We start from the raw sequence: 27568 nt of genomic DNA on the forward strand, positions 1-27568 counted from the left end.
GGGCGTCCTGGGTTCGAGTGCCGGTTAGGCCATGGTTGTTCTTCTTCTGTTCTACCTGTGAGTTGTGTGAATGTGCCTCCTGTAAAAAGGGGTTGTGCAAGCGAATGAGTGATGTGTGAGTGGCAAAGTCATACTCTTGGCCATAGGTGGCGCTACTAAAACAAGAGACGCACCCCCTATCAGCTAAATCGCTGTCTTCGTAACAGCGGGCTTGTCTAAGTGCCATAAGAAGCAACAACAATGCAGAATTTTGTACTACAAGTGAAACTTTTTAGTCGCCAATTTTTGTTTCAATAGATTGGAAAAAAATGCATCTAAAATATAGGTTAGATTTTTGAATGTTATCAACCGCATGCCAGGCTGGAACGCCAAAAAATTCTCTAAGGATGACACGATAGATTTAGGAAGGATGCTAAATTCTTGCCAAAGGCTAATATATCATAGCTTATTTTAGTCTAGTTATATTTAAGTCCCATTATAAAGCAACACTAGGTTAATTTTGGGACAGAGACCACGTAATTTTGAATCGTAGTCAGGTGACAAGGAAAACACCTGAGCTGGTACCCCCTCTCCAAGCTTTCACATCATACTACGCCAGTGAGATGACGTTTGGTCCCGATGGGTTTAGCTTGCATCAGGCACACTTACATGAGGGTTTTACGGTGGAATCAGGTCTCGAATCTGAGGCCCTCCGGTTCCGAAGCCAAAACCTTACCACCAGGTCACCATGGCCCATTAATATTTCGTAACTATTGCACCAAGATATTATACCAGGGAATGCTATGTAAGACGCTCTCTGGTATAACACCTTTATTAGAGAGTGCGTGAGAAAGTTTTTGGGATACCACTCCCGCTGGTTTTTTTTTTCAATTTCTTTGAGAACCTGAAATTTTCAGATCATGTAATTAAAACTGCAACATTTAGATTATTTTTTTCAGCAGAATTCTAAGATGTTTTAACGATACACCCCTTGGAAGCGCAACATTCTTTGGAATCTCGAGTGGTCGCATAGTTTTTTAAAGTCATTTTTTTTTTCATTAATGATCTAATCTGTATAATATAGAGAGGCTGATCAAATGAAATATATGTTGAATTACCGACTTTATAGTTCTATTTTTTATCAAAATCAAAGCTTTGGTTTTTTTAGTTATTTTAGTAAAAAATAAATAAATAAATAAATCTTCTGATCGCTTGAGATCTAGTGCGACATCAGTCAAATCGTACGAAATGAAAAGTTATTATTGGTCTTTTCTGACTCTTTTTTTAACTGTAACTGCTTAAATGCTTAAAAAAAAAACAATTTTTTTTTATTAGTCTTCGGAATTTTTTTTTTCAAGAACCGTTCTTTATTTCTCTTGTGTACATTTGTTATTTGAGTCGTAGCAAATTTAAATAATTTTTGTTGTTTAGACCGTCTATTCTTATTTTTGTGTATAATTTTATTAATAAAACAGTTGATTAAGTCATTCGGTAAACTAAGAAAACATTTGAAATAAAATAATATAAAAATTAAATAATTCGTACATTTGAAAAAATTTTTGTACTTAATATTTGAGAAGAATAATGATATTATTCTTGAGAAGTGCCTTTAAGTCGATATTAATATTTTCCAGTTATTGTAAATACCGGCGGCTTTTTTAATTCGGAGACTGCATATTTTACTGATTTTGAGGCAGAGTACTGCCTGTCATACTTGTGACAAGGTAAAACGAATTTATTTTATATTTATTGAATTTTATGATTACATTTTCTGACATTTTGGATGCTTTTATAATGTTGATTTAATTTTCATCAAAGATCCCATTGAATTAATAATGAAGGGAATATAATATTAATAAGCTTCTCCTATGATAGCAATGAATTAATAATTGAATTGTACTTTTAACTTGAAAAATGTTTTAGTAAGACTGATATATTGTGTAAATTCCGATAATGTTATTGATCATGCTTCAAACTTCGTTCAAAAATATAGTATTGTATCTGTATTATTAGGAATTACAAAGGTGTAATTCTTTAAAATAGAGACTTAATTTCCAAAAACAAGGATCTCAGAGTCTGACCTTTCAATTCTTTTTTCTCTATCTAAAATGTGTAACATTTGTTTCACACATCTTGAAGTTTCTACCTGGAACTAATTGATACCTACTAAAAAATTAATACATTGTCAATATTTATAAATTATTATTTAAATTTAGTTTGATAAATTATATGCCAGTCAAATAAATGGTATTTTTTCAATTATAAAAGGTTTATTTATTTTTGTAAGTATTAGGAGTTTTCATATTTTCTAGTCTCCTTTATTGTGTCTACTGGGAGAACAGATAAATTTATTTAAGGTTGTAAGTTCTACAGAAGAATTTGACATATATGTATGCCATGGTTTTTCTAATTTTATTGTTTCAAGATATCTTCATATTTAAAAAATATTTGGAACCTGAAAATTATTTATCATGATTTTTTTTTAGTTATCTTTGAATATAAATTATCAGGAATGTTCTAAAAATATATTTAGAAGAATTTTATATCAATGGTTGTATTCTTCATCAGTACTTTAGAGCAATTTCTGAATCTTTAAATTGCTTGTCAAATCATAACTTTCTTAACATTTGGAGCTGGGAACAACTGGTGTAACAGTAACATTTAAACTTAACAAAGATTATGTTCATTGTAATTAGAGAGTATCTTATATTTTTATCTGTTTATGTACACTTGGAATTTGGAAATTTATAGCCAAATAATTTATATTTATGATGGTCAGTATCTATTTAGAAAAAAAAAAAAAAAAAAAAAAATTAAATTTTTTATATTTTTATAAATTGAATGCACATATAGTCATATTTTTAAGGGGAAAGGACAAACTTAAAATTTTTAAAATCTGATGTGTCTGCAAGAGTTGAATATCATTTCTATGAGGGAAAAGAATGATATTTGTGTTTTTGCATTCAACTTTACAAAGTTATGGTTTCACAGCATTTAAAATTTACTTATTATTTACAATTAAAAAATATATTATAAATTTACAAATATGACACATTATTTTATTAATTATCAGTTATAGATTGTTGTTCTATAATATAATATTACTTTGGGAAGTTTTAGATTGAGATTCTTGACAATTTGCCAATAGCTGATGACTTCTGGTTTTTCGTTTGTATTTGCAAAAATAAGTGAATTCAATAGAAAATGAAAAATAAAAGTTATAAATGTAAATTCTATTCTGAAAATAAAATTATAAATGCATGCTCATTTTTAGGGACAGTGATTAAAGAAATCTGAACTATTCTAGATCACCGTGCTTTTTTTAATTTGAATTTCTTTAATTCAATAAAAAGGATAATGTGCAGACCTCTACTAAAATAAAATATTATGATCATGAAATTTTTTTTTTATTATTATTATTGTTATCAAAAACTAAATATTTAAGCTTCATTTTATTTTGTTATTTGAAAATGTAGATTTATCTTCAGTCATATTGTGCTTAATCTTTAATTTCTTTATACAACATAATTTTTTTGAAGTTAACTTCTAAACTTCATTAAGGCTTCAATAAATCATAAGTATTCATAGTAAAATGTCTAACTTAGGTGAAAACTTATTTATTTTCAATATAGGTGTGAGTTCTGCATTTATGGATTTGTTGTTTATTCTCATGTTTTATTTGCGTACATATCTATTTCTTTACATCATATATAATATAAGAAATGAAGCTGTTATTATTTTTAGCGAAGTTTTAATGTTGCAATATTCATATTAATCATTAAGTTTGTTTTTCTTTCCAGAGCTGAAAAAAAATGGAATTCATTGTGCTATGTTTTCTTCTGCTAATAATCGGTTGTTATGGAATTGAAAATCAGTTCAATGGTCTGGCATATAAATCTGTTACGAAAGATGGGAGATATGATGCTGGAATATGTTCTATGGAAGCAACTTGCGAGAAATCGCAAAGTAGCCAAAATTTAACGTGTTTTGGAACAGAGTTACCTTATTCTATAACCTCATTAGCTTTAGCTGAAGATTCAGAATCTCATTTGGAAGTGCAAGTATGTATTTTCCTTTATTTACTATAAGGTTATACTTTTTGAATTTTTATTAAATAAATTTCTTTCTTAGGAAGTAAACGAATAATACTAAAATCTATGTTATAAAGTTAATTGCTTAAAAGACTTCTAAGCAATTCTTCTCTAATTCAGATAATTGATTTGTATTTATCTTTTGCATTTTCTCCTTATTTGGCCAAACACCTGTCAACATAAAGTTAGATTCTTTTTTATTTAATGAATATTATTTCATCTAAGGTGTGAATGTATTTGGGATGTAAGTGTCCAATAATAGTTTGTGTGAAATTAGCATCTAGTACTAGCCATGCTGTAGTTAATGGTAAGAATACTCAATTTGTAATCTTAAAGCTCATTTAATCTACTAAATAAGTACAACAGTATCCTTAATGCCCTTTTTTAGAAGTATCTACAAGCAGAAAGTAAGACAATGATGGCCTGTTTGAATGTTAATAGAGAATGTATTTTATTTGAATTTATGATTTACATTTTTATGTCTAAAATATGCAATTTAATAGTTCTTGATTTTTTTTCTTTCAATTAAAGTGGGAATCCTTCATTTCATTCTTTAAAATGATGAATTTTTTTAGTTTTTAATATATATATTTTTTTCTAAATAGGATAATCTTGCTCTTTGGCAAGGTTTGAGAAGCATTCCTAGATGTTGGGCTGTTGTTCAACCTCTTTTATGTTCTATTTATATGCCAAAATGTGAAAATGGCTTAATATCCTTACCTACACAAGAGATGTGCAGAATTACTAGAGGCCCATGCAGAGCTGTACAAAAAAAACATGCTTGGCCATCATTTTTACGTTGTGAAAATAAGAAGTTATTTCCACCGCGTTGCAGAGTAAGGATTTTTCTTTTTAAATTTTCTAGATTAAGCCTTTTATCTCACAATTTAATTTAATATTTTTTTTGGATATGACTTATATTTTTTGTATATAAAATGATATTCCATTTGATATTTTTTTACTCTTCTTCAAGAAAAGTAATTTAGATAGAAATTTTATAATTAAAAACCAAAAATGCAATAAGTGTTCCCTTATCCCCTCAAATCCTTACATCAGAATGTAATGAATACCAAAGGTTTCAACTTGACAATCGATATAAATGCCAACATACTCTTTGTTTAAAATTTAAAAAAAAAATGCATTGGTAGATCTTGTTAATGACAGAACTTCCTCTAAATCATCGTGAGAACGTTTTCAAGTGCTATGTTAACCTTTATGGGTCGTTATCACGTTTTTCACTTGTTTTTTTAGCTTGTTTTGAGTATTAGATTGTTCGCTAAATTTATCTTGAGATAGTCATGTTGCATAATAAAAATTAAGTCTGCTAGAAAGATGTAAGCATATATAGATTGAACAGGCAGGAATGTAAATAGGATATTAACTAAGTATCACTGACTTAGAAATTAAAGCAAATTCCAAATCTAGCCTGTAAGATTTGCAATCCTACACTTATTGAGTTTTCCATTTTTATTCTTCAGCTAATAGTCAAGCTGGTGGGTTTGCTTGAAATATCTTGTTCATATTTTTTATTTAAAGTTTGTATATTTCTATTATTAAAGCTGGGGGATTTGAGATGTATACATTTACAATTTTCTATTTAGGATCACCATATTGGTGTACTCTTAAAATCTCTAAAATATTCTATTGTTGCCCATTTGAAATGTATCATCCAATGACTCTTCCTTCAATGGATCTCCTATTAAAAGATCTTCTTCTCTGAAAAAATGTATGATTTTGAAGGCATCATCCAGATTTAATACAATGGCTGTTATACTTAGATAGATTATGAATCATTTGGGATTTAGTTCTTGTATCAAATTTAACAGTTTTTAATGAAAATTTCATTTTAGATATTCTAAATTATCATCTCAGGATGACAAAAGCACAAAATTTCTTGGTATACAAAATTAGGCCACTTTTTGCAAATCATACCCATGTTGAATATAATTGCTCCCTAAACAGACCTACAACTGTACATGTTATTATATTTGATGTATGTCTTCTTATTTGATATATTTGCTTAATGTATCTTTGAATAGCCAGAACCTATTCAGAAAATATTCTTTATTATACCAATTTATAATTATCGATATGCAATAATCAATTTGATATGTTGGTTTATAAATTAATGACATCATAATGGAATGTTGAATTTCTTGTGAGTTGTTTCAGAGGGCATTCAACAAAAAATTTTTAATCTGAAGTCAAATTTATCAAAAAGATTCCTTTTTACAATGCTAGCTTTTATGATTTAGAGAAAATAGAAGGCAATGAAAGCTGTAACATTTAATATAGCATGATCAACCCAAGACTATACTAGTGGTTGCTCAATAAAATATTTGAAATAATAACTGAAATTTTGAAATTTATAAATATAAGTAAAAAAATATAACAAATCCCAGTTCTTAATTCTTAAAAATATTTAATGAACTGTGTAATTTGTGATTGGTATGGAATTTCAAATGAAGCCTTTTCGTTAAATCTAATTTTTCTATTTGATTTTATTAGTCATACTTGTGTTTGAGGATACATTTTATTTAATAAAAATTTATAACCTTGTTGAAAGGTTTAGGTTTTGTAATTAGTTTATATTATTTTTTAATTTTTTTTTGTTATGTATTTAGAATATAGTTATTATTTTTATTTTTTGTTTGTTTCTTTGGGTACTTTTTTAAATGTATTTATTTTTATTTCCAATAGAATCCTCTTCAAGAAATAAAATTTAACACTAGTTTCAAGTGCATTCCACCCTTAGTAGAAACTGATAATTCTGATATTTATTATGAAGATGTAGATGGTTGTGCCTTACAGTGTCAGAATCCTTTTTATACAGACAAAGAACATGATGATTCTCATTTTTTTATTGGTTGTTTGTTTAGCGTGGCTCTCTTTGCAAATTTGTTCACTGTGGTGAGTTCTTTGAAGAAAGCTTTTATAAAGTATACACAATTGTAAATTTATTATTAAAATGTGTGTGCTAATTCAGGACTAAAAAATTATTGAAGTAATTATAATAATTGACTATTAATTAAATGGCTGTATTAAATTTTAATTTAATTAAAAGTAAAACTTTTTAGCAATTGTGTATTCCTTTTATACAATGGAGCCTCTGATTAATCCTCAATAACAACAACAAAATAATAATGGATATTACAAATGAAAAAAGTCTATACAGTTTGGTTTAATCATGCTATTGATTGATGATTCTTAAACTTAATATTACAGTATATGAACTTTGTGTTATGTTTTAACTGTGAAAAATTCCCTAAAATATAATATTACATGTTTTTCTAGAAAGATTGTTTTATTTTAACTTTTTTCCCCCCTTTGTGTATGTGTCGGTGTAATGAAAGAGATAGGATTAGAAAGAATACATATGATCAACCATGAAATTAATTTCATTTAAGTGATGTGATGGAAAAATCTTTGGCACATTTTATAAAGGAAATTAAAGTGTCCAATTTCATCAATATTTAAGACTGAAATTATTTATTGATGCAAAAAATAATTTCTCATTTAAATTTTACTATAGGATAATGAAAGAAATTTAATATGTAAGATATGATTAAAAAAAAAAAACCAAGAAATTATATCAAATAATTTAAAATATAAAATTTGAACAATATAAAATGATGTAGTTTTAGTTTTATTTTCTTTACTGGAAAGTATGTTCTTTTGTCTTACAAATATAATTTTTCAAAAAAAAAAAAAAAAAAACTCATGTTGTTCCTTTATTGGAAATTTGGAATTATTTTGACTATGAGTAATCCATTTTGATATTTAATTCACTTGCAATACATATTAGGCTCTCCAATTATTGATATTTTAATTCAAATAATAACATTTTTGGCTTAAAGAATAATAGGTAAAGCAGAGGAAAGATGAATTGACCTTTTCTAAAATGACAGTAAATGTTATAATGCATAGTTAAAATAAAACTTTAATTTTATTTAAATAAAAGCTAGTTTACAATTAATATTGTTAATTGTCATACTATTTCTCTTCAAATATTGTAAATTCAAGAATTTTTTTTGTTGAAATAACCAGTATAGATGTTAAAAAGAATATTGAGTAATGAAATTATGCATAATATAATAGTATGAGAATATGTAAAAATGCTGGTATATCTAAGGAAAGGAATTGAATAAATTAGTAATTTCTTAACGTTTATAAGGGGGGAAAATCTATTAAAAAAGCTGAAGGAAAGAACAGAGAATATAAGTTATTTAATCTTATATTAAAAAAATTATAGGTAAGGACTTATTGTCATAAATTATTAATAAAATCGTAATTATTTTTTCAATATCCTGTTAATAAGTATACTATTCAACAGCAGAATTGCAACTTTTTTAATAGTAAAAGTGTCACAATATATATTTTTTAAAAATATTTTCTTTGAAAGAGAATAAAAAATATTTGTATAGTATATATTATATTACTTTACAAAAAAAAAAAAGGATGAAGCTAATTTAATAAATTATATAAACCTAAGCAAATTGATATTGAGAATACAAAATGAAAACGAGTAAAACTAACACCTTTTGCATGATGATAAATAGATAGGATAGATAGTCACATTGACTGTGGCTTACATTCGTCATTGCAAATGTGGTGACAGTTTGACTCTCAGTATTTTAAAAATTAACTGTTGACTAGGGCTGTGCCAATTTTCGATTTATCAGGGGGGGGATCCGTATTTTTTAAAAAATCAATTTTCTGATGCCAGTTTTTTAAAAAATATCGATCTATTGAAATCATGAGCATGAATAACAGTTCACGATAAATTGCGATACAATAATCGATATTTTCAAGTAATTTTTTTTTTGCTCTTCTTTCTTTTTCACTTTTATACAGAATTTTTTTTAGTATTTCTTTAAACACTGTCATATTCTAATATATAAAAGTATTTTAAGCATGTCACTTTGGAATTAATATCTTCTGCTTTCTGTTCCCTAACTGAATGATACCATTATGGAAAAATAATTACGGTTATCAAAAGGTTGTAGACTGTCCTTTGTTTAATATCTAAATATTCATCTTCAGAAATAAAAGAAAAAGGATTAATTCAGATCAAATTGGCAATTGCAACTCGCATTTTCACTCTTAAGCATTCTTACATTAAAAAAAAAAAAGAAATTCCATTATACTTCTGCTTTTGTCTAGCGGTTCACGATAAATCGCGATACAATAAATTGAAATTAACAATTATTTTACGTTTTCGCTTTCATTTTGGTTACCGGTTAGTATTTATTTTTGTTGCTCTTCATTTTATTGACCTTCATATATCATTTTTGTTAATATTTTTATAAATACTATCGTATTCTAATATACAAAAAAATACTTTTTTTAAACACAGTGTTATAAATTGTAACATTGAGACATTGCTTTGACATTGACACACTTTATTAAACGGTGTTTAACAAAATTATTTTCTAACTATTTTTATTCAAAAGAAAAAAAAATATTTTTATTATATAAATTAAAACTTCCTTTTATTTGGAGTTGTTCTGATCAGTCAATATGTTAAAAGATGCTATTTATAACTTGTAACAGCTTAATAACTTATAATAATGATTTTGTGATATATCCAAAAATATCTATATGTGTTGGATGATATATCTTAATGATGAAGTTCAGTCATCTCACAGCCCAACTGTTCACCTAAATATGGCATATTTTGCTTCAATATCTATAGATAGCAATAACATAAAAGAAGAGGAAGGGAGAGATTTTCCCTCCCCTAGGAATGGCATGTTCTTAATTTGAGCAAGAAGTTAAAATGACTCCATCTCATCTTTTTGGGGTTATACAATTTAAATTAACAAAGAAACAATGCTAATCAAAAGCAAGGAAAAGTGCAATTTAACTAAAATAAATAACGGAATTTGATATGTTACCCTCTTCATCTGTAAAAATACGGCAAAGTATTTTAATTAATTCCTCAAACTTTTTTAATTTGTTACATAAATATTATTTTAAATTATCAATAATTAGTAATTTCTTCAACTTTATTTTCTTGTGTATGTTTTTATATGAATTGAAAAATCAGTATATTTTGAAACCTCTTATAGAATTTTTCAGCTGTAATTTTAGTTGATTTACAACATATTTTCATTTTTGTAGATCACTCTGCTTATCAGTTCTAAAGCAACAAAGAAACTGCCTTCATCCATTATACTCTACATTAATGTATGCCTGATAGTGACATCTTTAGGATGGCTTGCACAATTTGTTCCTGGATTCAGAGATGGTATTATTTGTAATTCAGATGGAACATTGCAGCAACAGCAACCAAAGTGAGTGAAAACGTTTTTATTAAATAATTTGTCCTTCTATACATTGAATATAAAAGATTCTTTTGCAAATACTCATGAATCATTTACATGCAACTGGATTAGATTTGATTTATCGTACTTTTTAAAGTATTGCCATGGACTAACTACAAGTAAAATAAATAATTTTCTAGAGATTAAGAGTTTTAAAGATTTGAAGACCTAATTTTTTTCAGGTTTTATTGTAGTAATTCAGAATAATTTAATTTTGTGCTTTTATATAAAAACAAGGATTGTACACTAAAACTTATTGTAAACTTATTAAGTCCAAGTCTTGATTAAATTGTAGAACATAATTCTAATAATATTCCTAAATATCTTTTACAAATTTTATGTTATCTTAGGTTTTTAAAAAAAATCTATTTTTAAAAAAATTATTTTGCTTAAAATTATTTTTTAATTAAAAAATGTTGGGCATTTTTTTCTGTATGCAACAAACTAGTATTCCTTTTATTGCAAGAAACCAGTTCCCTTGAATGTAACCTGCAATGAAATATATTTTGTAAAAATTTCTACCTAAAATTGCTTACGTCAAGATTAAATTAAAATGAACTTTTTTTTTTAACTGTCCAGATGCTCAAATTACTTGATTGGAATTATAATCAATTAAAGGAAAAATCTCAATTATAGTAAAGAAATCTATTTTCTATGTCCATTTTTATCCATTGCAATTTCTATGTATCTATTTTGAATCATGATGCCTATAATATTATTTATTCATTGTCATCAGAATTTAACAAGTTGGTAGTTAGTTTATAGTAAAGATTCTGATAAATTTTGTTTAAGTTATGTTAGAAACACCCAATATTAAAACATTTGTAAAATAAATTTTTCAATAATTAAAAAAAAACATTTTATGCATTTTTTTAATACCTTGGAGAAAATGTGCATCTCAAAGCAATTTTTACATTTTTAAAAAATATTAATTAAAAGTTAAGTAGAATTATGTGTGGGGTGTCATGGTATCTTCCTGAAATATTAGTGCACAAAAATTAATTTTACATTCTTTCAAATTTTAAAAATTATATTTTTAATTTTACTAATTGAATAATTATGCATATTTTTTTCTGAATTTTGGCAATTAAAAAAAAAAATTGCCTAATCTTTAGCAGTATATTATATTGCTGCTTTGAAATTCAAACCATTTTTTTTTTTTTTTTTTACCAAATATTAAATTAGTTTGCATTGCCACAAAAGAAAACAAATGAATCACACAATTATATTTCTAATAGTGCTATAATGGCTTATTACTTGTCTAGTTAGAAAGTGAATGAAATATATGTAAAACAGGATGGGGACTAAACTAGAAAATGGATTTTTTTTTTTTTTTTTTTTGTTATCAGTGAAATGTTACAAGTTTAGGTAGGGAAATTTTTTTTAGTTTTTGTTGCCACCCTGTAAAACTACCGAAATACATGGCTTTAATGTCTTATAATTTGAGGGAATCATGGATTTGAAGTTATGTCTTAAGCAATTAAAATAAAATGTAATCAATATCCCCACTGTGAATTAGTTAGTTTTTAAAAGCAGCTAATGTGTAATAAGTAATTTCAAAGATGTTTGACAAGAACTATAAATTGTATTTCCCTAATGACTTCAGGATTGGGAAAGCACTTTCCTGTTTCTTGCTCAAAATCCTTTAAGTAATATCTTGATGTTTTTTAGTTATATATTAATAATTTCTCTCATAAATTTAAACTTCAAACTTCATAATTTTATATATAATTTTTTTAATCACATTGTAAATTTCTTTTCAGACCAGCTTGTGCTGTCCAATTTATTTTTATATATTATTCCACAATGGCCGCTATTACATGGTGTGTAATTTTAAAGTATGTCGTGTACATCCAGATTCGCAATTCTGGTTCTTCGAAAGATATTCTGAAGAAGTATTCAACTAAGTTGAAATTACTTGGTTGGTCTGTTCCTGCATTATTCATCTGTCTCATCTGGACTTTGAAAGGGGTAAGAATTTTTAATTATATACTGTTGTTGGATTTAGTTATCTTTATTACTTTTTCTAAAAGTTATATATATTATGTTAAAAGAGATATAAAATATTTGAGTGGTTGATTGTTGATCGTTTTCATTCATTTAATTTTTTTTTTCTTTTTTGCGAGATTGCAGCTGGTATCTATAGTCACAAAAACCTGAAATTCATATTAAGATATGAAAAGATTGTTTTGCGAATATTAGTAATTGAGAGTAGCTTTCATTAAACATTTTCTAAATTAGTTGATTTTGGAGTTTACAATTGCCAAATATATATATATATATATTTGACATGAAAAACTTTTTTTTTTTTGAAATTGTTTGGTACAAAATGCAGCTGACGGTTGTAATAACTTTTTATTGAGCCAGAAATAATTGCTGTATTAGTACTGTAGCTGCTAGTTCTTGACATACTATGTTATTTAACATTAAATGAAATATAATATTAGTGAACTTGATAATTATGTCAAAATTTCATTAGAAACTTTTCAAGATAATTGATAATCAAATTGTTGGAAAAAAAAAGACAGGTTTTTGATGTCAAGAATTTTATTATTTGAAATTTTTAAGCTTTCTTTTATTTGAAGCGGTATGTGATGCACTAGGATAGAACCTGGAACCTTTTGGTTAGCAGTTCAGTAACTAAACCATTTTACCGAAACAGCTGTTCAGGTAGAAGAGCTGTTACTGGCTTATATGCTATTCACCACAGTACTCTCTCTCCAGTGAGTCAGAGGTGAGATGAATGATATGGTTGTTGAGTGGTGATGTATTATTAGTAACTGTTGTTTTTAATGGGCCTACCCAGTTGATTAGCGCCAAGCGTTATGGCGAGCGTTTTGTGGGTGCTGATGCGCCAAGTGTGGCGGCTTTTGGGTTGCTGCATCACATGAGTCTGACGACTTTGGTTTGCTGCGTCAAGTGAATCTGACGACTTTGGTTTAGCTGCATCAAGTGAGTTCTGCCGACTTTGGTTGCGGGTAGATGGTGCCACAACAGCTGTACGAAGGTTGATGGTTCATTGTCCGAGGTCACCAATGAAGTGGTAGGCGATGCGTGTAGGATAGAACCTGGGCCCTTGTGGTTAGCAGTCCAATAACTGAACCATTTTACCAAAACAGCTGTTCTGGTAGAAGAGCTGTTACTGGCTTATATGCTATTCACCACAAATTCAAAATGCAACTGATTGTTGTAATAATTTTTTGGCACAGCTATGAATTTTTACTAAATTGCCATTCTAATTGTTATGTCTTACATCAGATGTAATTTAATATTACATTAAATGTAATACTGCATTTTCAATTATTTTGTTTAAGTTGCTTATAATTTTGTTATTCAAATTATTTTTAATTAGTCAAAAGTTTTAAGGATTTTTAGTATTAATGATTATTATAAATTTGCATTTGTTCAAATATTAATGTCATAAATTTCAGAAAAAAGTTCTCTTTTATCCCTTATAGATTGATGGAGATTCAGTGAGTGGTATATGTTTTGTTGGATATGTTAATTCCAATACTCGCCTATCTCTTGTTTTACCTATAGTTGTTGCAGGTGCATTGATTTGCTTCTTCATTATTTGTAAGTATATGAAATTTTCATTATATATAATTTGCTTGTTTTTTCTAACTAAAATATATACATTAATTAAAGAAATGAATAATAGATTTAAAAATTTTGATTATTTTGTCAGAAAGATTAATTTATATATAATAATCATTTAGTAGATTTATAATTACATAGTTCTTTATTAGATCATTGTAGCTGATAATGGAACATCTGCCTTATAAAATAAATGAAATCCAATATATAATCAGCAACAATTCAAATTGACTGTGTGTAAAAAAATTGCAAGTAATCAAATTGTTAATGCTTGATGCATGTTTCTGTGCTTGTATTAACTATTGAAATATCACCATGAAAATAGACAACTTTTATTTCATGATTAATTGAACCTTGAATTTTTAATAGAAAAACAATTTCTGTACACTAGATAAAATTTCTGTGAATCAAGCAAACTTTTTAGCATAAAAAATCTGTACATCTATTGCAGTAAAAAAGTAACAATTGATTTTTCCCCCTTTATAAAGATGAATATAAATTAAATAAAGACAGAACTATGTTACTGATTCTTATTGCAGTAGAAATTCAACTGAGACCAGAAATTGCTTATGTAAAAGCAATGAACACTTACTGGTGATTTGTGCACTATTCTCTTGTACTTCTATTGTATGAATTTTTTTACTAACTTGCAATTTTATTTTTGTTTTAAGGTTTAGTTTAGCTTTAGATTTCCTATTATGAGATGACATTTAAACTTTTTTTATATGTGCAAAAGATTTTAAGCTTACTAATTGGTATAGAAAGAATGGGAAAAATAAGACATGATAAGAAAGATGAAATTTTAATAAGTTCAATATAAAGAATTCTGAAAATTATCCATGTATTTTTTAAAAATCTTTGATAGTTTTAATTTTTAAAATTCTTCTTTAACCTTAACACAGTCAACTATGTATAATTTTTTTTAATAAGAACAGGAAAATTTTGTGATTCATATTTCTCTGCAATAAGGTTTCTATGTAAAAAATTTTTGTATCCCCCCCTTCCCCAGGAATCATCTTTTTTGGTAAATTGCAGTTTGATTGCATTTACTTAATATAATACATAAATTTCTAATATATATTTTATTAAGTAAATAATATATAGTAGAAATTTTATGATGATAAAAGCAATGCAAGCTTTTTTTTTTTTCTTTTTTTAAAACATGGTATAGAATTATATTTTTGATTACTGCCCTATTTTTTTCTATTGTTTACAGCACTTTTTGTTGGAATTTTAAGATTTCCATTGTTCAGAATACTTTAACATCAAATTTATGCTGAAGAAATTTTATGCTTCCTGCTATTTAGGCTATGATAAACTATTTGAATCTGAGAAAATTTTTCCTCTTTACAGAAAAGAAGAAATAGCATCAAAACCTACAAAAAAGTTTTAAAGAGGCATGTGTAGAGAAGGTGGATGAAGATAGTTTTGATAACTTTCAAATTTAGAATAATTTTTTTTTTTTTTTTGTGAACTTAAAAGACAAATGGAACATCAGAAAGAAGAAATTCAAACAAAAATCCGTTTTGGATTACATATTTCAGTTGGAAACAGTGATTGTATTATATATCAGAAATAAATTTTTAATATTGTGATTGAATATAATATTAATTATTTAAATTAAAATATTTCATACATCATACAACTCCATAGACTGTGAAAGTTAACAGAATTAAAAGAGTATATTACACAAATTTCAACTTAGTAACTGATTAAGCAGAATTATAAAAGCTGAATAATAGCAGCAATTAATTTACATGGGACATTCTGCTGAGGGCATTTAGTTTAATTCGGGATATTTCATTAACATATACTAGGATTGCAAACAAAATATTTTATAAAATTACTAGTTTGCTTTTAATGACATTTATATCTCTTTTCCTAAGCATTCGTGTATTCTGTACAATTTGAACTTTCACTTCATTTATTCCTGGTACTTTGACAAATCTGAATGGTGGTAATATTGTATCTCTGAATACTAAGTTACAGTAATTTAATAATTTTATATTAGTTTAATCTTGAAATAAATTTGATAAATACATTTTTTTCCAGCTTTGTGTTGCCTCAAAAATATGAAGAGCCAAGAAATGCCTAATGACAGATATCGTAAAAAGTTGCGGAGTTTGAAATATAAAATATGTAAGTTAGTTAATATTTGCTTTATTTTGCTATTAATCATAATGGTAAATTTGTGTGTGTATATGTATATTTTTGTTGCTACCCTACAAAGCTGACCATTTCACCTACAGCTATCAAATTTAGTGCATTAGTATTTTAGAATGGTTTTAATTAAGGATTTAGTAAAATTATTAAAGTTTTTTGACAATTACTTCTGGTTTACACACACAAAAAACATTTTATGCCATTTAAAAATGCAATAATAATAATAATAATTTAGATGTCATACAATTTTACCTAATGTTAATATATTTCAATAAACTTTTTTCATAATTTGCAACAAACTTTTCATTGTTGCAATGAAATTCAAACTACTTTTCCTATTGTATCAAGTATTTAATATTGCATTTTTTCTCCTCATATGCAAGGTCAAGGAATAAATATTTTGTTTTATATGCTCATGTTCTTTGGCGGTGTAATAAATTTTTGCTTTCAGTTTTTATTTCATTAATTTTCTCGTTTTTTTGCCGGTTATATAGACTAATCCACTAAGACACTAAGTATATTAGGAAAAGAAATTTGGTATAATAAATAATAACAATTGCTTTTTTGTATTTTTTTTAATATTTGCCTATATCAATTCAGCTAACATGTTATTAGACTTATTAATATGCATAAATTGAATGTTAGAATAAACAGTGCCATGATGAATAAGAAATAACTACATATTTCTTAAGTATATTTGCAATTAAATATGATGTAATGCAAGGAGTTGTGTTTTTGAGGTTTGATTTGACTCAATTTGGAAAGTTCACATTGAAAAGATCAAAATAAGTGTAACACTACTAAAAGAGCAAGGATTAAATTTCTGTTTGTATTTGAAATTTGGAAAATCTTAATTGAGGAAATAATGGATATAATGTGATGCATTTAATTGATATTAAATACAACCAATTGCATACCAATCCATTGAGCTTATTGATTGCCAAAAACAACAATTACTTAATAAAAAGCATTTTCATTTTTTTAAAAAAATATTTATTTTAAGCACTTTAAATATTTTAATAAAAGAAAAGGGATGAAAATATAAACATTTTTGTAGTTAAATTTGCATTTTATCAAGTTACTATATTTTTATTAAAAAAATTTCATTTATTTTTATGAATATCGACCATATACATTCTTCTATGTTTTATTAAAAAATTAATTTTTTATTTTTCTGTTAATTTTTTTCAAATGATTTTTCATGCAAATTATTAAATTGACTGGTATCTCATTTATAACATTTCATTTAGCCATGAAAATACTGTTAATTTTGTATATATGTAAAAAGCTCACTTTGAAGTTCTTTATCAACAATGGTAGTGTCGAATTTTAGAAATTCTTTGATCAGTCAGAATAAAGTTTAATACCCATGTTATGCAAGATATCACATAAAAACATCACAATTCATGATATTATGATAAGTAAAATGCTATTTAAGATTAGTAATATAATACTGATTTACTGTTATAATATTAAGTATAGTTTAGTATTATTTTTAAATTATATGTTATTTATTAACTATTATTAAAATCTAAAAAAGATGTTAAATTTTTATTTATATGTACTTAATATATTTTACTATCATTTCTGCTTTCTTCTAAATATTCTTTATTTATTGCCTAAATATATGTGATCTTTTTAATTGATTTTTAATTTATAGGTGGGTATTCTGTTTGTTGTTTGATTATTATCATTTGTACTTTTGCTTGTCATGCTTATGATTTTCTTTATCGAGATGAATGGCAAGAAAGTCTTAGGGAATTTATTGTGTAAGTATTGCATTGCATTTTTTTTTTTTTTTTACTATTTTTTATTTGAAAAATTTAACTAGCAAGTCGTTTTACATCACATAAATTTTGTTGTAATGCTTACCTAGAAAATTCTATACAGAAAGATCTTATTTCAAAGTTATTTTAACTATTTAAAGGTTATTCAACTATCTTCTTTTAGTTTTAAAAAAGATTACATTTAATTGAATTTATTTCTTAATTATTGTAAATTGTCATAGCAAACAAGAAAGAACAATACTATGAAGTTAAATTGATCATCTTATTTAATGCAGAATCTTTGACATCTGCATGCAATGGATTTTTTTCCTTTGCTCTCCACTTGTTCTTTTAAAATTGTCAAGCTGTTAGATGATCCGTGTTTGTTAAATGCTATATTATTGAATCTACTGTAGTTAGAAATTCTGAAAATTATTTTTAATTTAAAAAAAACAACAAAAAAAAACAACCTAGCAAGTTTATAGAATGACCTGAATATAATTCTATATTTTATAGATGTCTTGCAATGAATTCTGGGCAGCTGTATTCAGAATTATCCAGCTCTGATTGCAGTTTGAAAAGCAAACCAAATATAAATGTTGTGCGTTTTCATATATTTTGCATGTTTGCTTTTTCAATGCTGATGTCTTCTTGGGCTTGGAGTAAAGTCTCCATCAAAGTTTGGAAGCGACGTTTTTTTAGGTATGTTTTTTTTTTTATATCATAACAAAATTAATCTTACTACATAATGTTTCATAATTTAATTAACTTTTTAATATTTCAGTAAAGTTATAAATTTTGTTTCATTATTGAAAGCTATGGATTTGTGAGAATCCATTCTGTGTGGGTAAAATAATTAGACATCAACAGATGAATTTCAAAATTAAGAAATAGTTGGCAATTTTTTTTTTTTGAAAACCAATTAGACTATTTAATAAAATAGTGACAGTACTGTAGGATGTACAGTATTAGTAATACTTAATTATATAAATGGTGTATTACTGCAGAATGTAGATATCTGGAAATCTTGCACCATACCCTTTGTATAATGAGCTTTTTAATTTAGTTTTCATTAATGGCTTTGCATTCATTTCAATTTCTCGCTGATGTAATTTAATCCAATATTTTGTCCAATTCTTTCCAGTAAAATTTCTGCTTTAATTTTATAGTGATATTTGTTTGTCAAATTTTATATTTTCATCATCTCATATAATTATGCATTCTAGTTAATGCAAAGCTGCAGTATTCTGCTATAGATTTTTTTTTTAAATGTATGTTTGTCTGTTGGTGCATTATTCTTGTCATGAATTTACTAAAACAAATGTTGAAATTTTTGCTAATGATTTCATTTAAATGCTATAAACATAGGTTGGTTGTTGATCACTTATTATTTGTTAGTTAAAATGTTTTATCAGGATTTAATAATAAGTAATGCATGATGTTGAACACAGTTGTAATAAATGGCAATATGAAATGAAAATAAAAGTATCGCCACTTTTTGTCATAACTGCCATTTGTGTTGAGGCATGTGTCTCTGCACTGAATCAGTTTAAAAATTCTAATCTCATAGAATGCTGTCATCTATGACTAAAGATGCTGTTATGTGGTCCATTTCAAGTTATTGTCGGAATCAAGCATCCGATCATTGTGGAACTTCTTCATTTGTCCAAAGAGGGGGGGGGGCTAGAGGATTTCATGTTCAAGGTGTACGATAGGTTCTCCTAAATTTCCTGAGTCTTTGCAGTTTTGCACCAATAGGAATATCTGCTCCTAGAATTTGCCAAAGAGCAATCTGGATATGCATCCATCTGGCTTTCATCTGTTTGAGCTCATTAAGAAGTTTCCTTGATAATTAGAAGTTTGACTCTGATGGCAACCTCAAATAGGTCATAAGACAATAGCCTACTCCAGAGGAACAGCGTTGAGGCCTGAATTTCAAACTGATCTTTTGCTTGGTCAAATACCTCAACATGAATGGCAGTTATGTTGAAAAGTAGTAAATTGATGATACTTTCATACCTTTTTCATATTATCATTCATTGCATTTTTTGTGTCGAAACTTGTGTGTGCTACTTATTAATATTGTCTTGTATATTAAACTGTAGTAGATTCTGCTAGATTATCTTTATTTTTCATTTCTTGAAATAACATCAAATGTTCAGTGTTGTGTATATTAAAAATGAAAAATTAAATCCATCATCAATACTTTATAATGCAAAGCTGAAGACAAGGAAATACATGTTTATTGTGTTTTTTTATTTTTTTTATTATTCATTAAACTTATGCATAATTTGGTTTAAAATGATTGTAGATATATTTAATGAAGTATATTAAGCAATTCAATTTCTGGTTATAATTTCAGTATGATCAATTCTTTGTTCAAAACCTTTACTTTAAATGCCATTTGCTTTAATACACTGATCAATGTGTAGAATGTGGGGTTTCTTAAATTCCACATTTCTTAATTATGAGACATTGCTAATGCTGAAGAAAAAGTAGTATAGCAAATTCATCTACTTAATAAATCTGATACTACCATTTTAATCTTTATAATATTATTGTTATTTGGCAGTATTGATAGCATGAAAAAGTTTAAAGAACAGAGGAAGTAATTTTTAGTGATTGTTTAATGTTGTTGTATGTTTTTATATTGACAGTTGTCTTTATTTTGATATTTATTGTTGAATTTTATTACATTTATTTACAATAACATTTCCATGTTAACAAATTTTTGTTTTGTAAGAACAATGCATGAAAATGGGCTCTAACAATTTAAAAGAATTTAATAGACAACCAATTATACAATGCATTACATTTACAATTACACAACAATTATTCTATGTCTAGCCAATACTTAAAATTTACAGCTTAACATTATTAATTTTCGAGGTCAGTAGGTTTATATGTTCACAGTTTTGCAGCTAGCATCGTACTTCCGTACTTTGGATTGTGAGGAGGTTGGCGTAGTTTGAGCGCACTGGCATTATTAGAGAGTGTTACAGTTTCTGATTCTTGCTCACAAGTCTTGAAATAATGAATAAACTTTCCAAATAATTATAAATAAAAAATTTCTTTGTTTTTTATAGTTGTTGTTCGCCAAAAGATAAAAGTTCAACACTGAAAAAGCATACTCTGATATCTGAAGTGTTTCGAAAACGTGATCAACTTAACAGAGGTGACATCTCATTAAGCATGAATAGCCATAATGAAGATCCAGTTGGTAAGAAAATGACTCAGCAATTTTATATTTGATTTTCTGCAGCGCAAATAAAAAGTGAATAATTATTAGTTTTATTTGAATTTTGGGGTACAAGGTAGCCTCTCTAATCATGGTCTGATAATTAAAAAATAATTATTTCTCAGTTATCAGAGATAGCATATACTATGAGTCATCTTGTTAACATGATGAAGTTCTTTTTAATTCTTATGGCTTTGAATACATTTTTGATTACGTAAAATTCAATTATAATATTTTGTGCATTATAAAATTCATAGTAAAAATGTGAAGTAATCTTCAGTAATTCATCATGCTGTTTAGTAGCTTATTTAATTGTATAGTAGCAGCATTATGTGTATAATGTGTTTGCAGATTAAAGATTTTAGTATTCTGCTTAAAATTGGTATATCATTTGTTAATTATATCAAATGATAAGAAAAAAATCTGAGGCATTCTACAAGGCAGACCATTGGATCTAGAGTTATCAAATTTAGCACATAGTTATTTCTTGAGTTGTAGTTGCTTACTAAAAAATAATTTTAAAGTTTTATTAGATTTTTAATTAAAAATTAATTTTACTGTTTTCCCTCAATTTTCCATCATATTATTGCACAAACATAATTTTTGCACAATGTTAAAATAATGGTACATTAATAATCTTTCAGTAATATTATTTCTATATAATTTTTTTGCTCTATATAATTTTATATAATTTTTAAAAAATTTCTTTAAATATATTTTGCATTATTTTCAAATTTTAAATACTGGAATAATTTTTACATGCATTGTGACAATATTACATGTTTTTGTATACACATTATTACTGTTATATAATTATGTGTAAATTTTAGAATTTAATTTTTAAGAAGTCAGGCTGAAAAACTTATTATACTATGATATTTCCTATTTGATGTTTAAATTTATATAATTTTCGTCCTCTAATAGATTTAATATAATAATTTCTTTCCTAGAAAAAAAAAAAAAACCTTTTAATGCCATTCTTTATTTACTTTTTTAGGTATTAACTTAGATGGATCTAGTGTTGCATCAGGGACCATAACGTCATCTTGGGCTAGATCCTTTCCTAAGTTAATGTGGCGGAGAAATGCTGTTCCTAATATCATGCTCTATGCACCTAGACATTACTCCTCAGCTTCAGGTAAATAGATTGTTTTGTTTTATGAATATGTAAGGTCTATTTTTGTGTTATGAAACTTTTTTTTAATTATTTTTATTTTATTTTATGAGACAGAAAGTCATTTAATCACATTTTTTTATTGAATACTTAAAATCAAAAATCAATTACTATCAAGCTGCAAATTTTATATTTTTAAAAAAATAAACTATGCATGGGCATTCCAAAAAAAAAAAAAAAAAAAAAAAAAAATCAAGTGAATCACATGTGGCCTATAAATTTGTAAGTGCACAAATTATTTTTGCAGTTGATTTAGGGAAGGGATAGAGGGTTAGTTTTATTTTCATTCTTCAAAAGATTATGAATAGCATTTTGAAATTGGTAGAATTTTTAAGCTGTATGAAACATTTGATATTAGTTCATTTTATTGCAGCATTAAAATTTGTTCTACCATACGTTTGAGTTCTGTAATTGTAGTTTACTGATATCATAGATAACTGGTATATTAATGGATTTAATTTTTTCTAATTAAATAGTAAACTAAGTTCTTTTATTATTATTATTTTATTTATTTCAGTGAGATAAGATTATTGGGAAAACGAAATGTTAATGACAATTGCTAAGCTGTGTATATTGTTATATTCCACACTTCAAGAATTTGGAAGAGATTGTCACTTTCTGTAATCATAAATTTTTGTTTTTAAATTTGCATTGAGATAGACAAATAATGTACTTTCATTTTGGAAGCAGAGACCTGTATGCATTTAAGCAAATAATGTTGTGATATTTAAATTACTCTTACAAAAAATTATATCGATAAAACTTGATACACAGATTTTGCATCTAAAGGGTAGATTTATGTTAAATTTGGAACCAAATCCATTAAGAGTTTGGTCATCTGTCTCAACATTCAAATAAATACAAAAACATAATTTTGGCAAATGAAATTTAATATGTGGTCTTGTAACTATAGTTGTGGTTCTTTGTCAAATTTTTATTTCATGCAGTCAGATAGAGGTCCCCAAAGTACATATTTGATTTTTTAGTACTTTTGTATTATCTTGCCCAAGATGTGCAAATTTATTTGGGGGGGGGAGAGGAAGGGAGGGGATAAATTCTTTATTAGTGGTATGCAAGAAAGTTTTGGGAAAGCTATTTCTCCTGGTTATTTGATTTTGGGTATGATTCATAGTTTATTTTTATGTTATAGAGTTAAGAGGTTAATGAAATGGGCCTTTAGATATAGTTATTTAAAAAAACCATATTTTCCACCTAAAAAAATGTGGCAAGCATTAATAGAGTAAAAGTTTATCTTTGTTGTTCAAAAACAAGTCTGTTTTTAAAATTATTTTTAATATTTTTATTTTTCGAGCATTAAATTAAAAATTTTATTTATGATTGTAAAAAATAACATTTATGTTATATGCTATTTTTGGAACTGATGCAATTGAATAATTTTATTCCTGATATCATTATAAATTTACCAGGTTATATCACTTAGATTTATATAACAGCTTATTTATTAGTATAATATCTTTCATTAATTGGTTTTGTAATCTTTACCCAATCATAATTTAATGAACTGGTCTTTTTTGCAACTTATATGATATCTTATTAACTTAGAAATAAAATTAATATCCTATTACTGTCTTTTCTTAAAAGTAAAAGTTGATGTTGTCAACCTCCCTGTTATTATAATTCATACTGTTCTCAGAATAGGAATTTTGAATAATACTTTTAGTTCTCAACAAATACAGTTGAATTTGTAATTTTTCTCTTTCATCTTATACTCTAACTGTGAACAGATATATTGTTCACTTATTGCGGAACAGATAGATTCTACAATTAGGTAGATTTAGACAGTGCTTTGTGACCCTAAACAGTGCACTTATGAATCCTCTCTCTTAATAAATTGGTTGATTCAATTTCGCATTTTAAACTTAATCAGTGTTATATGTGTGTGTATGGTCCACTAATTACTAATTTGTTAATATGCATAATTAATTAATTTAACTTATGGTATGGTGACATCTGTTTGTATATATTTTAATTTAAGCAAATACCTAGGTTTTATAAATACTATGACTGCTAGTAAACATAATAAAAATGATAGAATCTTGACCAAGTGTTATAATTCATAGAATTTCAATTTGTAACAATTTTTTTTATTTGGGAGACTGCAAACACTTTTTTAACTGATCTTTCTGTGACCCTCTGTCAGCTTAGTGGTTCTAAACAGCTTTCCTTATCTGAAATTGGACACTGACCAGATGCTTGAATTATAAACATGTTAATTCTTTAATTCATCTTTGGTTTTGCAATATTTTATGTTTATTCTAAATAGAGCAAAATTTTACAAGGTAAACAAATTCTTCCTAGAAATTGCTGACATCTATAATGATAAGTTTTATTTTTTTACAGACATAAGTCGTCATGTGTCCATAGATTCTTATAATCAGCAGAACATAGATTCACAAAGTTTACAGATAAGTGAACAAGAATATGTCCTTCGTCATCAACGAAGAAAAACCCGAAAAGAAAGAATGAAACTCTGGAAAACTAATCGGTGGTTTCCAAGCAGTAGAAGAGACAGTGACACTTCTCTCCAAAGCTCTCTGGCAGCTTCAATTGTTGCAGCAACTGCCAAAAATCTAGGTGCTAAGATTTCCAAATCTACTAGCACAGGAGATCTTGGCAATCCTATACCTCTAATAACTCCTTCAGTTATTACTCCTATTATAGTTCCTCAACCAGTCACTAGAAAAAGTACTATTCAGCGAGAACACATTAATCCACCTTTTACTCATGGAATGACAGATAATTCACATCGAATAGAACATAGAAATTTGCCATCATCCATTGGTACTGCCAGTGTGAGATTGACACCAAACCCCTCTACAGTTGGTGTTAATGTAAGATATACACCTAATCCTTTGATAAATGGATATCAAAATCCAATGAATAATCTCATTCAACCTCCCATGTTTGGTCAGGGGTATGAGTACATGAATGCTGTGCCTTATGGATATATGGGAGGCATGTGTCCAGGAATTTACAGTACCTATTCAACAAGTATTGTAAATCCAAATTTTAACTATCAACTTTATGGCAATATGGGGTATATGCCTTATGATTCCTATCAAACCAATGAAGTGCTGTTGAACCAATATCAACCAAACTTGTTACCAATGCATCCTAGAGCTGAAAGTGCCAGTGAAACTGAATATTTTCCTATCGTAATGTCAGACAGTGAATTCACCGATACTGGTCATCGTTCCTATGATGAAGCTCAGTTGATGACAACTCAACGCCTGCTTCAAGAAAGAGCACAAGCCCTGGCTGCTGCTGCAGCTCAGAATGAATCTCAGCATCCTAAAACTGTGCTTGAACCACAGGCATGTGCCAAAATACAGTTTCTTAAAAGAATGGATACATGCAAAATACAGACTTCTGGTACTCAGACTTCTGAACCTGTCAATGATAGGCAAAGTCCACACAATGAAGCTCCACCCCCATCTCCAGCTGATTCAGTCAAGAGCTTAGATGTTGATGAAGATGATGATGATGTTTTTGAATGCTCTGTTAATGAAGAGAAAAAGACTACTTCAGTGTCATCCCTTCCTCAAAATGTCGAGGATGAAAGCATTATACAAAAGTTAAAGTCAAAATTTCGACGTGCCATCTCTTTTACAAAAAATGGTCAAGAACAACCAGAAGGCTTAGAACTGTCTGCTAAGCCTTGTTTTAACTCCCTTGACAATATATCTTCGCACAAAGATCCATTACCTGTAAAAAATACTCAAAAAGAAAAGTGTCTAGATGTATCTGAGGGTTTGAGTCTAATGGATGCCAAAGATGGAAATGAAAATGTTTCTAGATGACTAGAACATTAAATCTGTACTTGTTGATATTTACAGCTCACAGTTTATTTGATGATTTTTAAGTTACACTAAATTCCATTTTATGTAATATAACCAAGATTATTTGCATTATGGTTTTACTTGTTAATGATTTATCACAGGTAACATCAGTTGGTGGTGTATTTAAATTTATTTCAAGGGCTGCAATTATCAATAAGTACCATTAAATCATATTTTACATTTTTATTTATTTTTATCTAGTGTAAATTGCCATGAGTGTAAAAATTCATTGTCCTTTGTACATATAATTTTGTTTTAAGTACTGTTAGACTAATATTGCTTTTTAGAATCTCAGCAATTGTTATTGCCTTTCCAAAAATTAGTACAAAATGTATTGGTAAAAAACAGGAATTATTTTCTCCTTGATTTTACTGAAATTGTTTCACTCAGGGCTATTTCTGTAAATGAAACCCTTTACAGAAATAGTTTTTTTTTTAACCAAATATTTTCACTTGGCATTAATAATAATAATACTTATAAAGCAACTAAAAATAAAAGTATATTTTCAAGTAATAATTTCACACTGTTGAATTTTCATTTCATTCAATTATTTAGTAATGGAAAGCAGTTCTTACCCTGTCATAAGAAAGGTATATTTTTAATGATTTTTTTTTTTTTTTTTTTGTGTGTGTGTGTGTGTCTTTTTACATTTTAAGTTTTGCTGTTTGTTAATTTGTTTTAAATATAATGTAACTGATCAAAGTGAGCTTTCAAAACAGATTCAATATGAATGTTATTTAGATCTGTAATGCTGAGTCTAATGTGAGACTTATTTCTTTTCATAAGTATAAATAGTTACAAGAAAGTACTTCTAACCAGGGAAATAATTTGACATGCCAATTTTTAAGTTCGTTCAAACCTGAATAGCAAACATTAAACATTGATTTCCGATTAATTCCTTTTGAAGATGATTGAGTTAAAATTTTCTGTCTGTGGAAAAAATTAACTGCAATCTGCAAGTCTTGTGTTGTTTACAAAAAAAAAAATTGGTGCATTGATGTGACATATCATGTAATTAATCCTTAGCAAAAGTTTTAATACCTTATTTTTAATTAAAGGTTACAAAATTTTTATTGGCAGTTTTATTATGTTTTCTAGGCTGTTGTTTTGAACTTAATTTTCTTTTGTTTGATATAAAAAGGTAGTTCAGAAAGAGAGTTGCCATCTCGGATGTCATCCTTATCATCTGACCATAGTTTGGAATTATATGACCCATACCTAAATATCATTGTGTTGCTTAAAAATAGAACAGTAATATGACTAAATTAAACTTGAAACTCTTATGTCAGAGTAGTAGCATAAAGCAGATAATTTCAAAAATAACTGCAACATGTATAATATAATTAAAAGTAATTAGCAATTGCACGTGTTTGC

The 27568-nt window shown here is 27.0% G+C and overlaps 1 protein-coding gene across 2 annotated transcripts; it reads left to right on the forward strand.

Annotated features, from left to right (window-relative positions):
* The first annotated feature begins 1357 nt into the window (after window positions 1–1357).
* Window positions 1358–26657, forward strand: LOC129969619 (protein smoothened-like). Of its 2 annotated transcripts, XM_056084266.1 has the most exons (13): window positions 1358–1703; window positions 3780–4040; window positions 4676–4906; window positions 6771–6980; window positions 10194–10366; window positions 12160–12367; window positions 13855–13972; window positions 16046–16132; window positions 17817–17925; window positions 18439–18624; window positions 21009–21142; window positions 22158–22298; window positions 24696–26657. In XM_056084266.1, exons 2-13 carry the CDS (start codon window positions 3792–3794, stop codon window positions 26153–26155), a joined length of 3306 nt encoding a protein of 1101 aa, XP_055940241.1. In that variant the 5' UTR covers window positions 1358–1703; window positions 3780–3791; the 3' UTR covers window positions 26156–26657. The 2 variants fall into 2 exon arrangements, with proteins under 2 accessions (XP_055940241.1, XP_055940242.1); XM_056084267.1 differs by lacking the exon at window positions 6771–6980.
* The last annotated feature ends 911 nt before the right edge of the window (window positions 26658–27568 follow it).

The sequence above is a fragment of the Argiope bruennichi genome, chromosome 5, assembly GCF_947563725.1.
Source record: "Argiope bruennichi chromosome 5, qqArgBrue1.1, whole genome shotgun sequence".
Taxonomy (NCBI): Eukaryota; Metazoa; Arthropoda; class Arachnida; order Araneae; family Araneidae; genus Argiope; species Argiope bruennichi.

Coding starts and splice junctions, on each gene's coding strand:
- LOC129969619 (XM_056084266.1), top strand. CDS start 3,792: ATGGAATTCATTGTGCTATGTTTTCTTCTGCTAATAATCGGTTGTTAT. Junction 18,625..21,008: donor TGGAAGCGACGTTTTTTTAG/GTATGTTTTTTT, acceptor TGTTTTTTATAG/TTGTTGTTCGCCAAAAGATA. Junction 22,299..24,695: donor ACATTACTCCTCAGCTTCAG/GTAAATAGATTG, acceptor ATTTTTTTACAG/ACATAAGTCGTCATGTGTCC.